Source organism: Ursus arctos, unplaced genomic scaffold (assembly GCF_023065955.2).
Source record: "Ursus arctos isolate Adak ecotype North America unplaced genomic scaffold, UrsArc2.0 scaffold_14, whole genome shotgun sequence".
In the NCBI taxonomy this organism is placed as follows: domain Eukaryota; kingdom Metazoa; phylum Chordata; class Mammalia; order Carnivora; family Ursidae; genus Ursus; species Ursus arctos.
Window position 1 is genome coordinate 59,572,290 of NW_026622808.1, and position 13,460 is coordinate 59,585,749.

The 13,460-nt window shown below is 42.4% G+C and overlaps 1 protein-coding gene across 1 annotated transcript in view; it reads left to right on the forward strand.

Moving 5' to 3' along the window:
• Positions 1-9,373: 9,373 nt before the first annotated feature.
• Positions 9,374-13,460, forward strand: part of ARL8B (ADP ribosylation factor like GTPase 8B) — a 49,316-nt gene continuing 45,229 nt past the window's right edge. Inside the window, exon 1 of the mRNA XM_026501269.4 lies at positions 9,374-9,719. Coding sequence (XP_026357054.1) covers positions 9,597-9,719 — 123 coding nt within the window. The 5' untranslated portion in view covers positions 9,374-9,596. The remainder of the gene's footprint in view (positions 9,720-13,460) is intronic.

Genomic DNA, 13,460 nt, shown 5'->3' on the forward strand with positions numbered 1-13,460 from the left:
AAACTCATTAGTTAAAAAGAAGTTGATCTAAGTTGTTTTTCTGGTAGATAGACCACATTAAATTTATCTGCTCAGATGATTAAAGCTTTTTGTATTAATATTTGTGGAGAAGACACTTAGTATTTGTCCTCAACAAGTCAAGTTCCAAATGACCTTTCCCCTTTTTGTTTTTTCTTTTGATAAGAATTACCTCCCAGAAGTTTGGGTATCAAAGAGATGGTCTAGATAAGAGTTCTCGATAAGATCCTAGGAGAACATTTACATCACAAAGGCACAGGAAAAAAAAAGTTCCTACACACCTTCTGACAAAATAGGGGAGTTTTGGGGTTTAGTAAAAAGGACTGATAGACTTTGAATTGTTTCTGGAGCTGCTATCTCTGGTCCTGCAAAGACTAGATTTGTAAAAAAAAAAAAAAAAGGCAGCTGTCTTTAATTCCTCAAAGAATCATGTTGCTACCTAAAGGATATCAATGACTAACATGCCCACTCACCTATGTTAGAATGTTTTCCTTGCCCGCTGGATACATTTAGCTTATGGGAGAAGGCCTTAGAAAAATTCCTATCAGGCTGTGTATATCAGCTTCTGATTTGGCCACATTTCTGATCATAGAGTTATTAAATCTCTCCAAATATCTTGTCAGTTTTTAGCTGGCACAAACAGTCAATATTTCTGGCAGTGCTGCATAGCCATTAATTTTAGTTTGTTTCCCCTTGGCTGTTTAAGGAAATAAGTTATCAGCTGATCAGAAAAACCCCTCAGAGTCGCATCAACTTTGGGACGTGCCCTCCTTCCAGCATAGATACGGGGGTATTGAAGTGGGTTTTAAAGAATTTTCATAGGACCTTTGAGAACATCTCTTTTCCAGTGTCCCAGTTGATTACAGCTGGGATATTGATCCTCGGACCAGCATTTTGATGAAGGACCCCTAGGAGGGTGCAATGAGGGAGGCGCGGGTGTTATTCTAAGTGCCTTGTGATGTGAGAAACAAAGGCAGAAGAAAAATTATTGAATTTTCTTACTATCTACAGTCCATTGACAAATCCTTGAAACAGGCACAGTGACATTCCTCTAGGGACCCAACTGCCTCGAGGTTAATGCTTTGCTAAGGGCAAAAGGCAATCTTAGCCCAACCCCCAGAATCCTGTAAGTCTACGTCAACATATAAAAAGTCTTTTGGAATCTTCCTTTATCTCTGTCCCACAAGATACATGTTGGCAATCATCCTCCCAAGCATATGACCCACCGATATACATCTGAAGGGTCTCATGACTCAGGTTTTATGAGCCAGTAATAAATGACCTTTACCCAACAATAGCTAGCCCCCTCAAGGTCCTGGAAACCTTGCTTCCAAATTCCTTAGAGACTTGCGCTATCTCTACCCCCCTCCCAACTTGAAAGTATATAAGGGCCACTCCTCATGACCCCAGTGCAGCTCTTTCTGCCCACGGGTCTGTCCCTGTGCTTTAATAAAATCACATTTTGCACCAAAGACGTCTCAAGATTTCTTTCTTGGCCGTCGGCATTGAACCCTAACATCTTTCCTACATCACCTTGGAGCTGGCGTGGCTCTGAAGCAAATAGCTGGCAGACCTTTGTTTTACATTGCTGTTCCAAAGTCCTTTCGAAGTACTCAGCTGTGGCCATGAGTTGAGTCAGGCTGCTGGCCTCCCATCTCATTTTCTGCCCTTTTACCAATCCACTCATCTCAGGAGTTTTATAAGTAGGGCAGCTAGAGTGGGTTGCGTGACCTTCTTTGTTGCACGGAACCCAGAATGCCATTGGAAGAGAGCTTCCAAACAGGTCTTAAAGTCTGCCAGATTCATCTTTCTTTTGTTTGCATGTGTGGCTATTAGACAAATCAATGCAGTCAAGGAAGACTCTCTGAATGGCTTGTAAAAGATCGCTTGCACTTCTGCCAGCTTTTGCTGGCCCTTGAGGGAAACCTATTGAAGATCAAGGATCTCTAATGTCATCCCTGGGGTTTTGCCATTTTTGCTTCCTGCATCCATTTTTGGGCTTCATCAGGTCCTACCGATGTATACATGCGCTGATAAACATCTGGCAGCCTGGGAGCATAAGTCCTGATAACGACTCGAAATTCTTACAAAAACTTCCGGGATCCTCCGTAGGTTTAGAAAATGTTTTGCCTACAGCCCTAAGTTTCAGCTTTGACCAAAGAGTGAAAGGTGCCGAAGGAGGCCCTCCTGTAACCTCAGGGGGTTTTATTTTAAAAGGTAAATATCTCATAGTCTCTTTAAGAGTGGAAAGGCAATTCAGAGAGAGGATGAGGGCCTGGGAGCACTCTGGTAAAGGATAGAGGGAGTAGGAGGAGTCACATGAGTCTCAGTCTTCTGTCTCTGGTAACTCTTGTGTCTTTAATTTTTCATTGATCTTTTGTAATGACTCTTTCAATGAATCAATTTTGAAATCTTGAAGCCTGTTGGAAGCTTCTGCATACCAGTTAAAATAGGTATTCCATTCAGTTTAATTCAGGAGCTCTTCCTTTCAAGTGCACTTCTCAATCTTGTCCAACTGCCAAGTTCCCCATAATGGCCATTGTAATTCTAGGTTTTTAAATAAGATTTTGCCATTTTTGTAGATATCTACAGCTTTCTGGGACTATCATTTCTAGACATAAAATGAGCAGGTGTGCTGGAAGTAGTGTGTTTAACTATTTAATTAATTTATTTGAGATAGAGAAAAAGCACAAGCAGGGGGAGAGAGAGAGAGGGATAAGCCAGCCAACTCCCCCCACTCAGCAGGAAGCCTGATGTGGGGCTCAATCCCAGGACCCCGGGATCATGACCTAAGCTGAAGGCAGATGCTCATCCGACTGAGCCACCCAGGCGCCCCGTGCTTAACTCTTTAGATTTAAAAAAATCCCATTTCTTTTAGCTAAAATCTTCTGTGTCTCTTGAAGCCAGATTAATACTTAAAACGGTTGTGCCTCTGGGTTGGGGATTGTGTGGTGTTTCAGCGTACCTCATTGCGTGGAAATTTTCTTGAGTTTGGCAGGTGACCTAATATCAATCTAACCCATCCCATGACCAACTTATCATAACACAGGACTATTTAGGTTAGGTGGCCAGCACTCTAACAGGTTTTAAATGTTCGACTCACGACCACCAATTTTGTGGCTCTTTTGACTTCTGAGATTCCCATTAGCAATAGCCTATACCCACTGGACCCAGCTTAAGTCAGCCTTGTTTGATCCCAACCCAGTCTGGCTCTGGTACCCATATTCAACCCAGTCCATCTTCAGCCAGGAACCACCAAGCTCTCCATGTAGAATCTGGGGGCTGGGAAAAGAACTGAACCAGCAAACTCCAAAGAATGAAGACTGTAGTCTGATTTAAACAACAACAAAAAAAAACAAGTGGGGAACCACAGCTGCCACCAGCAGTATCCGATGTGAAATCCGGGAATCTGGGGACAAAAGCCAGGGCTGGAATTTCCAACCAAATAGGGAACAGGAAACTGGAACTGGAAAGCCAGTAAGACAGGGAGCTCAACATTAAGAGCAGAGCTGAGAACCGAGAGCTCTTACCCTGAGAAACAGTGAGACAGAGAACTCACGGTGTTCCACTGGTGCTATGCCTCTGTTTCTCCTTGTTTCCAAACGCCATCAGAAGTCCACTTTGGATCCTACTGCTGCCACCAAATGTGTTAAAATCAAAACTCAGCTGAGTAAATGTAAAGATCTATTTGGCTTTATTCAAGAACTTGTGAATCCGGAAGCATCCCATCTAGCAAGTAGAAATGAGCTGTGCAAAATGGAAGGCTTTTATAGGTAGAAACAGGGGCAGGGCAAGGAAGTTATTAGTAAAAGCAAAGGAAGGATTGTTCCAGGTAAGGTCACCTTCCTTTGGGCCAGGGCCAGGGTCTACTTCACTAGCACTGATCAGGAAATTCCAGATTGACCGGTTAAAGGTCTCATTCCTGCAGTTAAGTCTTGGTTTGCCAAAATGGTGGTAAGGGATTCCATTTTAGGCCTATTGTTCCCACTTTTTCTTTTTTAAACAATCTTAATTACCCTATGGACTCTAGTTAATAAGGTTTCTATATTGGTTCATCAATAGTTAACTACTGTAATAAATTTAACAAATGTAATTGGGGATGGTATGAAGGGGGAAGAAGGTTATGGGAACTCTCAGCACTATTTGCTCAATTCTCTGTAAACCTAAAACTGTCCCCCACATAAAAGCTATTTAAAAAAAAAGAATTATTTCTTCTTTCATGTAGGAATCCCTTCCTGAACATTTCAATTAAGATGCTATGAAATCATAAGATTTTAGAGGTAAGAGCTTCTTAAATTTTATCTTATCTCAAACCTTCACTTCATACATAAGGAAGCTGAAGCCCAGAAAGGAGAGGTAACTTGCCCTAGACTGGCCAAAATAAGAACTTTTTTATTCAACGTAAGCCTTGTCCTTCCTAGCAGAGTGCTCTTTGCACCACCCCACACTGCATGACGTATGTTTTCTACCTATGAAATTCTCATATGATTGGCTTTTCTTCACCTGGGGTTAACTAGCTCAGTTTTAAAATAATGAAGAGCGTTCCTTCTGTAGGGATAAGGGCAGACTGACCCAAGATGGACCACTTTGGCATGACATTGATTCTGAGCTGAAGGCAATTGGGATCCCACAGGCTCAGGAGAAATTTTGCTCCTCCTTTACCTACCTAGAAGAATCTAAATTGGGGGTCTTGCCCAGAATAAGGATTATTAGCAGAGATATATTTTATCTGAGTGACCCATCTGTATCACAGGGCTAACATCTAATTACCAAACTTCTGGAATGCCCTCGACTCTTGGTCTCGGAGTTGTGAGTTTGAGCCCCAAGTTGGGTGTAGAGATTACTTAAAAAAAAAAAAGAAAGAAAGAAATCTTTAAAAAAAATTACCAAATATCTGCTCTTCATATTACCCTATGAAGTGCATTCCTTTCCTTTGAAGTCCCAGACCCCTGTCCCCTTCTCCTTAGTTCAGGATGACATACAGACCTCACTCTGCCTGACTGTCTGGAAATTCCATGTCTGTGTGGATTCCCTGTCTGTACACTAATAAATTTTATTTTTCTCCAGTGAATCTGTCTCATGTCAATTTAATTCTGAGTCCAGCTAGAGGGACTTGTGAGAGAACAGGACTTCTTCCTCCCTGACATTTCTAAAGAGAACTCCCAGCTTCTTGCTTTCCTTTACCTAAAGTCAACAGTCTCCTTTTAAATGGCAGAGCTGACCTTCTGCCCCTTGTAGATTCAGGGGGCTAGCTATATGACCTGGAATGACATCCATGGGTAATGAAAAATCCTGGCTCCTTGACCGACTTGGCCAACATGCAGAAATGTCCTGTGGATGAGGCCCAGCTGCTGTCATTTTAAGCTGCTCTGAGGCTGATAATCAGGCCAGTGGGAACATATGGAATGTATCGCACCCATTTTATTCTTTGGCCAAAACTATTATCCTGTTAGACAAGTGTGAAGCTAACAAAACAGATGCCTCAGAGACTAGACTTCAGAATCCCCATAGTCACTGGCTTATTTTCTCAAAATGACTTTATTGATTGAAGTAGAAATGGTCCCTGTCCTTAAGGAGATTACAATTTAATATCCTGTCCCTAACTGTGATATTACCTCATTTGTGCCTCAGTTTTCTGATAGCGAAAACTAGAATGGTCTTCAAGGATGCATTCAGCTCTGAAGGCCTAGAATTGTATGTTATTACAACAGCCATAAGGCAAACATATCGGTCCATCTTACCTCTTACTCTGCCCTCACCATCCACACTCACAGGACACTGGGATTCCTGACCTTTACACATGACTTTTGAATGGGTCTGAGCATGTGATCCTGCATTCTCCTTCTTTTGGCTTAATTTGAGACAAAGTTCAAAGGCACCCATGGAATTTAGTACACTACTAGACAGTGCAGCAGAAAATGCCTCTTCAATTAAAACAACGCATAAGGGTGGTATCCTTTATTTTTATCCCTGTTTTACAGATAAGAAAACCAAGCCTCAGAATTGTTAACAAAATGTCCCGAGACACTATGTCCTGGAAATAACAACCAGCATTTAGCAAATGTTAATAAATAGAGGCACAGAGAGGTTAAACAACTTTGACAGTTCACACAGCGGATGGGTAGAGGAGAGGATAGCACAATCAGCCATTCTAACTGCGTAGGCTATATGTGATAAGTATATCAGCCTGCCTTTTACTATCTTACTTAGTCTAACTTAATATTATTTTCATCCTCATTCTAATGCTATCTTTTAGGTATTATCAACCATGTACTGGTAAATGTCTAACAACTGGTTTTCTAAGGAAGGGTGGAATCCTGATTTGTGGTGTTTGCCAATTTTCATGGTGTGAATATTCCTGCTAGGGCCAATTTCAAGCTACCACTATAACATGAATGAACTCAGAATTGGGAAGACATGTACAGTAATTCTCTACTACATGGTATTTCCACTGTATGGATAGGACACATGTAAATAGCTTCAAGAAATAGATAATAGTAAACTGTAGTAAAATATTAGGGAACACTTGTTTTGAGTATTTATTGCCTTTATTTTTAACAAAACGTGCTTAACTATAAGTGAACAAAAGAAGCTATAGAGTAGTGCCTACGACATGTTTCCATTTTTGTATATAAGAGAAAACTATCACACATACATGTATATGTGTTTATCTGATAGAAAAAATAAACTGTTAAAATGGGTTACTTCAAAGATGAGGGGATTGAGAATGCCAAGAGATAGATTACCTTTTTCTTGTCACATCTCTGTATTATTTGATATTTTACAGCTTATATGATAAAAATAATCCCTAGTTTCTTTTATGGGAAACTAGAATTGGAAGGTAAAAGTGACTTTTTCATTAAATGGTCTTAGAGGTGAAGAGAATTACAACAATTGCAAAGGTTGAGGAATGTTCGAATTCTCATTTTAAAATTAGTGTGTTTATTGGTTCATTGTCCTTCCTACCAGAATGAAAGCTCTGTGATGGCCAGCACTTAAGTACCTACAAAGTCATGGTTCTAGCCACCATCATCGGCTCCCTTAAACTAATACAACAGCTTCCTAACCATCTCACTGCTTCTGTTCTTTCCTTCTGTACTAGTTTACTAGGGTGGCCATAAGAAAGAACCACAGACTGGCTGGCTAAAAACCACAGTTTGTCTCACAGTTCTGGAGGCTGCAAGTCCAAGATCAAGATGGTGGCCAGGTTGGTTCTTTCCGAAGCTGTAAGAGAGAATCTGTCCCATGCCTCTTCCCTAGTGATGTGGTTTTGGAATATACGTGAGTTTCGGTGGGGTGAAGTCTGGAGCTGATGACCAAGAAAGAATTCTTGAGACGTCTTTGGTGCAAAATGGTGGTTTTATTGGTATGGGGACAGGACCTGGGAGCAGAAAGAGCTGCTGCCCCGGGGTCTTGAGGAGTGGTTGATTACATACTGGGGAGTTGGGGGAAGTAAGGAAAAGGGAGGTTTCAAAAGAACTTTCATATACTAAAGAGGATGGACCTACAAGATACCTACAAGATACCAGGGGTCTTGCCATTGTCAAGTTAAGGTTGCTTTCCCCTCTAGCAAGGTATAGACATTTAGTTGGGAGTTCCCTGGAATAATATCACACATGTCCCACCCAGGAGTGGGGGAGTGATGGGGGGAGGTTGCAGGGTGTCAGCTTGTGCTTGGTCTTCAGCTAGCCTTCTGCTCCCTCATCACTAACTCCTGGTGGCTTGCTGGCCAGTCCTTGGTGTTCCCTGGCTTGCAGCTGTAAGGCTTCAGTGTCTGCCTCTGTCGTCACATGGTCTTCTCGCCTGTGACTGTGTATCTTCTGCTATTCTTATAAGGAAACCAGTTGTTTTGGATGGTCATACTCCAGTATGACTATCTTCACTGATCATGTCTGCAATTGCCCCATTTCCAAACAAGGTCATATTCTGAGGTATTGGGGGTTAGGACTCCAACGTATCTTCTGGAGGGACACAATTCAACCCATAATGCCTTCCCATAGCCAATTCTCCATGGAGCTACCAGAATTCACTTAAAACAAAATATTTTTTTAGATTTTATTTGTTTATTTGAGAGTGAGAGAGACACAGAGAGACAGCACAAGAGCATGAGTGGGGGGAGGAGCAGAGGGAGAGGGAGAAGCAGACTCCACTGAGCAGGGACATGGGGCTTGATCTCAGGACTCCAGAAACCAAAGGCAGACGCTTAACTGAGTGAGCCATGGCGCCCCTAGAGTTCACTTTTTTAAAAGTATGCGTTGGTTCCCTCACCAAGAGTAAAATCTGAACTAGGGACACCATGTCCTATTTCCTCTGGTCCCTGCCTCTTTCTCCGTCCACATCTCTTTCTACTTCCTGCCTTATTAATGAGTTAGCCACGCTGATTGTTTTTCTGATCCCAGAGCATTCCATGCTCCTTCCCCCTCAGGGTCTTTGCTGTTCCTTCTGTCTGGAATGTGTTCCCATCAGATCTGTGTCTGGATCTCTTTCTCACTTCCTCCAAGTCTTCCCATCCAGGGCTAGCCCCTCTGAGAAGTCTACTCTGATCCTAACTAGAACACTGCTACTCTTGTGTCCTTCTCTTGTTCAGTTTTCTTTATAATGCTCAGTACTGCATGGCATTATATCTTATATTTATTTGTTTATTATGTTACATATCTCCTCACTAGAATGTAAGCTCCATGAGGGCAAGGATTTTTTTAAATATGGAAAGGCTTGCAGATATTTAAATTTATTTTTTATTAAGTGAAACTTTTGAACGGGCAACTCATTTCCATGATTGAAAGTCAAAATGATACAAAAAGATACCTAGAGAAGTCTCATTCCCATTCCTGTCTCTGGCCATCCATTTTCTTCTGTCCCATAAGAAACCGTTTTTATTGGTCTTCCAGGATTTCTTTATGCAAATACAATACATACTTGTATATACATACATACTTTGCATTTACAGTCCTTGAAAATATTTCCTAGACATCATTCTATATCAGTTCATAGAGAATTTCCTCATTTGTTTTTATAGCTGCATAATATTCCCTTTTGGGGCCATACTATAGTTTTTTAAATCAGTTCCCTCTTGATAAACACTTGTGGCTTCCCATCTTTTGCTATTACCAAAAATGTAGGAAAGGATTTTTATTCCATGCTGAATCTCCTAGAGTCTTGAAGGCTTTCTGCATAGAGCCGATTGCCAATAAACAATTGTAGAAAGAATGATGAGTTAACCAACGTTAATGAGTGAAGGAGGGGTGGTAGGGAGCCCAAGGGCAGCTCCCAGGTACGCGGTGCTGCAGGGAGGCTCCAGCAGGTGGCGCTGCAGGCGGTAGACGCGCCTGGCCGGACGGGCCACGTCGCTCTTGCCGTGGGCGCCGACGGTGGCGCGGGGACGAGCGTGTGGGGTAGGGCGAGTCATATGACCCGCTCGGCTTCCTGGCTTCGGCCGCCGCCGCCCGCCCGTGTCCGCCAGTGGTGCGCCGCGGCCCCGAGGAGCCGTTGAGGGGTCCGGGCTGAGGCCCGCTCGTGTGGGAGCCTTAGCTGCTGCTGTCCTCCCGCCCGCCCGTCCGTTCACCCTCCCGGCCGCCATCATGCTGGCGCTCATCTCCCGCCTGCTGGACTGGTTTCGCTCGCTCTTCTGGAAGGAGGAGATGGAGCTGACGCTGGTGGGACTGCAGTACTCGGGCAAGACCACCTTCGTCAATGTCATCGCGGTGAGTGCCGCCCGCTCACCCGCCCGGGCCGCCGCAGCCCGCGAGTCCGGCCCGGCGCTTGCCCGAAGGCCCGGGTTGGGGCTGCCCTCCGCGCGATGGGGCGACTGGGACGAGGAGAGGAGGCAAGCCATTCCTGTCACCTCCGCGGGGACCGGGGTTTGGAGTTCCCGCGTGTTGGTGCCTGAGGGGTAGCGTTGAGATGGGCAGCCGAAGGTTTAATTCCATTTAGTCACCTTCTACAGAAGGCTAGGTCCTCAGTGCGGCCGGGACTTGGGAAGGGTAAAATCGACCTTTTCGAGTTTTTAAGGGTTGGGTTCCCTTCGGGTTTGCTCTGTGGGGGCACCTGCAGGCTTAACTCCAGCCTGTCACTTCCCCGAAGGGTGGGATTTGGCGAGCTGTCAGTCCCGTGAGAAAGCGTGAGACTCCAGGGCGTCCCTCAAGTAGCCACTCGGGACGGAGAGCCCCGTCGTGAGGAAAGCAGGAGACCCGTGTGGGCTCCTGCCCGAATTCCGTGGGCAGTATGTTCCCTGTAATTTAGTTATTGGTTTTCAGTCGTTCCCCTAGGGGCGGAGATCAAGTTCGTGGCTGCTGGGCTCGCTGGTAGAAACTGGGGAGAAACCCTTCCAGCCCGTCCGGTCCACTGTAGTCCGCAGCATTTATTTAGCCAGGCAGTTAGGGGTTTCTGCTTTTCCAAGAGCCAGTAGTCGGAAAAGATGGATCTGTAGTCACTCAACTTCCTTGAAAAAGGAGGGGTTGATCTTTTATGAGGGTGTTTCTTGCTTGAAAGGGAGGGGAAGAGACTGGGCAGGAACATAGTTTATTCCAGGCCCAGGAAATGGGTGTCTAGGAGGGAAGTTGCCCTGGGAACCTGTATACAATGTGGTGTTTATTCAGCAGTGATTGAGTGGAAGGATGATTATTAAATTTTGCTTGGGTGGTTAGTTGGGGAAGGAATAAGACAGAAAGATTCTCTTCAATTTTAATTTAGAGGCTAGGAGTTGATGTGACTCACTTTTAGCTGATAGGTGCTTGTACTTGTCAGGGATAAGCTTTAGAACTATTCTAAAGAGAGATGGGAGCAGTTCTTCCATCTTTTTGATGATGGTTGAAATCCTTATTTCATGTACTAGCTGCCCAACTGGTTTGGTTACAGGAATGATTCAAACACAGCTCCCTTGTGGGAGAAAATATGCAAGGTGTGACTCTTAGTCCTGCAGTAATGGAGCAACAGAGTGAGTAAGAGTTGAAGAAAAAGATTAGCAGAGATCCAGACTTTCTTTGAGGAACATTGTGTATAAGTATAAAAGAAAATTTACCTTCTTGTTTGGCTCCTTTTGTGATACGTTTTTGTTTGTTTGTTTGTTTTTGACTTGAGATGACAAGATTATCTTTGCAACAAGTAGAGTGGAAAGTGTATATGATAGCACTAAAATTAATTTAAAAATTTTGGACTAAATATCCATACTAGAGCTTTTATGTATTTATTTTAAATACTTTGTTTATTTGAGAGAGAGAGAGAGAGAGCATGAGAGAGAGCGAGCACAAGCAGGGAGAAGGGGGAGAGGGAGAAGCAGACTCCCTGCTGAGCCGGGAGCCCACTGTGGGACTCCATCCCGAGACAAAGGCAGGCGCTTAACCGACTGAGCCACCCAGGCACCCCATACTCGAGCTTTTATATGAAATGGAAAAGATAAGACCTTAGTTAACTGTAAATTTTTGGGTTTTCCTTTGAGATAAGAATTGGAGTCTCCTTGTAAACCCTATCCTTTTGACAAGACTGAATTAATATATCGTGGAGAGGTAGGTGTATTACTACAATTGTTGTATTTGTTGCAGAGTAGTTATGCTTGGGAAACCTGAAAAAGTCTAGTAAATCTTTGAAGAACTTCTGAAGGCATAAGCATGAAAATCATGCTTATTATGTTTTTCATAGATGGTGTAGCTTAATATAATGAGCAAGAACTTTGAAGTCAAGGAACTCTGGGTTTGCAATCTGGCTCTGCCACTTAGCAGCCTTGTATCCTCTTTAAGTCCTTGCTTTCTCATCTATTAAATAGCATTAAATAGAGATAATAATAGGTTTCTTAAAGAGTTGTTCTGGGGAGTAAATGAAATGACAGATGTTAAGTGACTAGCACCATGCTGCCCGTATGTAGAAGGGGGTAGGTAAGTGGTAGCTGTTGTTATTTCTAGTGGATACACTTCTTTAATGCAGAAACAGTGTTTTGAAAAATATTCAGAAGGGAATTAGCTGGGGTCATTTCCTTCCTTGAATCTGATTTATCCAAACGTGGGCTCCAGTAGTGGATTTATGGATTGTAGCAAATAATCACATCATGCACCCCCCCACCCCCCATTAAAAAAATTGTATTAGATTATTTTAACAGGAGAGCTTCTGGAACCCTGTTGAACTCAAAGTGAACTAGTGGTTCCACTATTTTTTTTTACATTAGACAATTCTTTTTGTATTATAATGATGTGGGTAGGTTTGGCTTAGAAAACTCTGGACTGTAGTTGGTTACAGCCTTTAAGATGCTGAGAAAGAAGAGACCTTGGTAAATTTCACACCTTTTTTTTTTTTTTTTTAAGATTTTATTTATTTATTTGACAGAGATAGAGACAGCCAGAGAGAGAGGGAACACAAGCGGGGGGAGTGGGAGAGAAAGAAACAGGCTCACAGCGGAGGAGCCTGATGTGGGGCTCGATCCCATAACGCCGGGATCACGCCCTGAGCCGAAGGCAGACACTTAACTGCTGTGCCACCCAGGTGCCCCAATTTCACGCCTTTTAAAAAAAATCTCAGACTCTAACTTAGTCTGTGGTTATTAAGAATATATTGAGGGTGAGGAAAAGGTTAGTTAATTAAAGATGATTTTTACAGACTTTTAGATAAAAACAGTGTTTCCAGAATAGTAAATTTAGCCTTACATTAAAAAAAATTAACTGAACTGTTGTTTGTATTTTGTATAAAATGTTTTATTTGTAGACTCAAATACAGATGGGTTGAGTACTTTGTGTCACTTTAGAAAGTAACTTGCGAGGTATGAAAATCTTCAGGGGAAGCCAATTTTCTTTTGGTAAAAATCAACTTTTTGCATAAAATGTGGCTTTCTTTATCTTCTGCCTTAAAAGTTAAGAAAAATTTCAGAAATGTCATTTAACTTAACTCAAAAGGTTTGTGAAGCTGAATTATTTATATGTAGGGTTTGGCTCATTCTGAAATTAGGCGTTTTATTTGCAGAAAGATTCATTCCTAAAAATTCATATTCTTGTGGTTTTGAAAATGGAATGATACTTCATTTTATCTAATATTTTTACATAGAGACCCTCAACATACACAGTGTTCTCTCTGTTTTGGACGTTAAAAAAAAACCTCTCTAGTCTTTTCTCATTAGCGTTAGGGAATGAAATATTGCCCATTGCTAAGTATTCAGCAGTTATTGCATAATAAATCATGTGTCCTATATGTGTAATGTATGTTGAGTAATCTTTATTTTTAACGGAGACTCTTACATGGATGGGTTACAGGAATTACTAAGAAATGTTTAATAGGATTTACCAAATTGTTAATGGGCTTAGAGATACAGTGTGTGTTAGAAATGAGTAGTATAAAAGTTTGTCTACATTTTTATGAAGTAGTGATACTAAATTGGTTAATCCAAGAAGTTTATTACTGCTAAGAATTAGGAAAAGGAGATATTTGGAACGATTGGAGAAATTTGAACCTAGAATCTTTTTTTT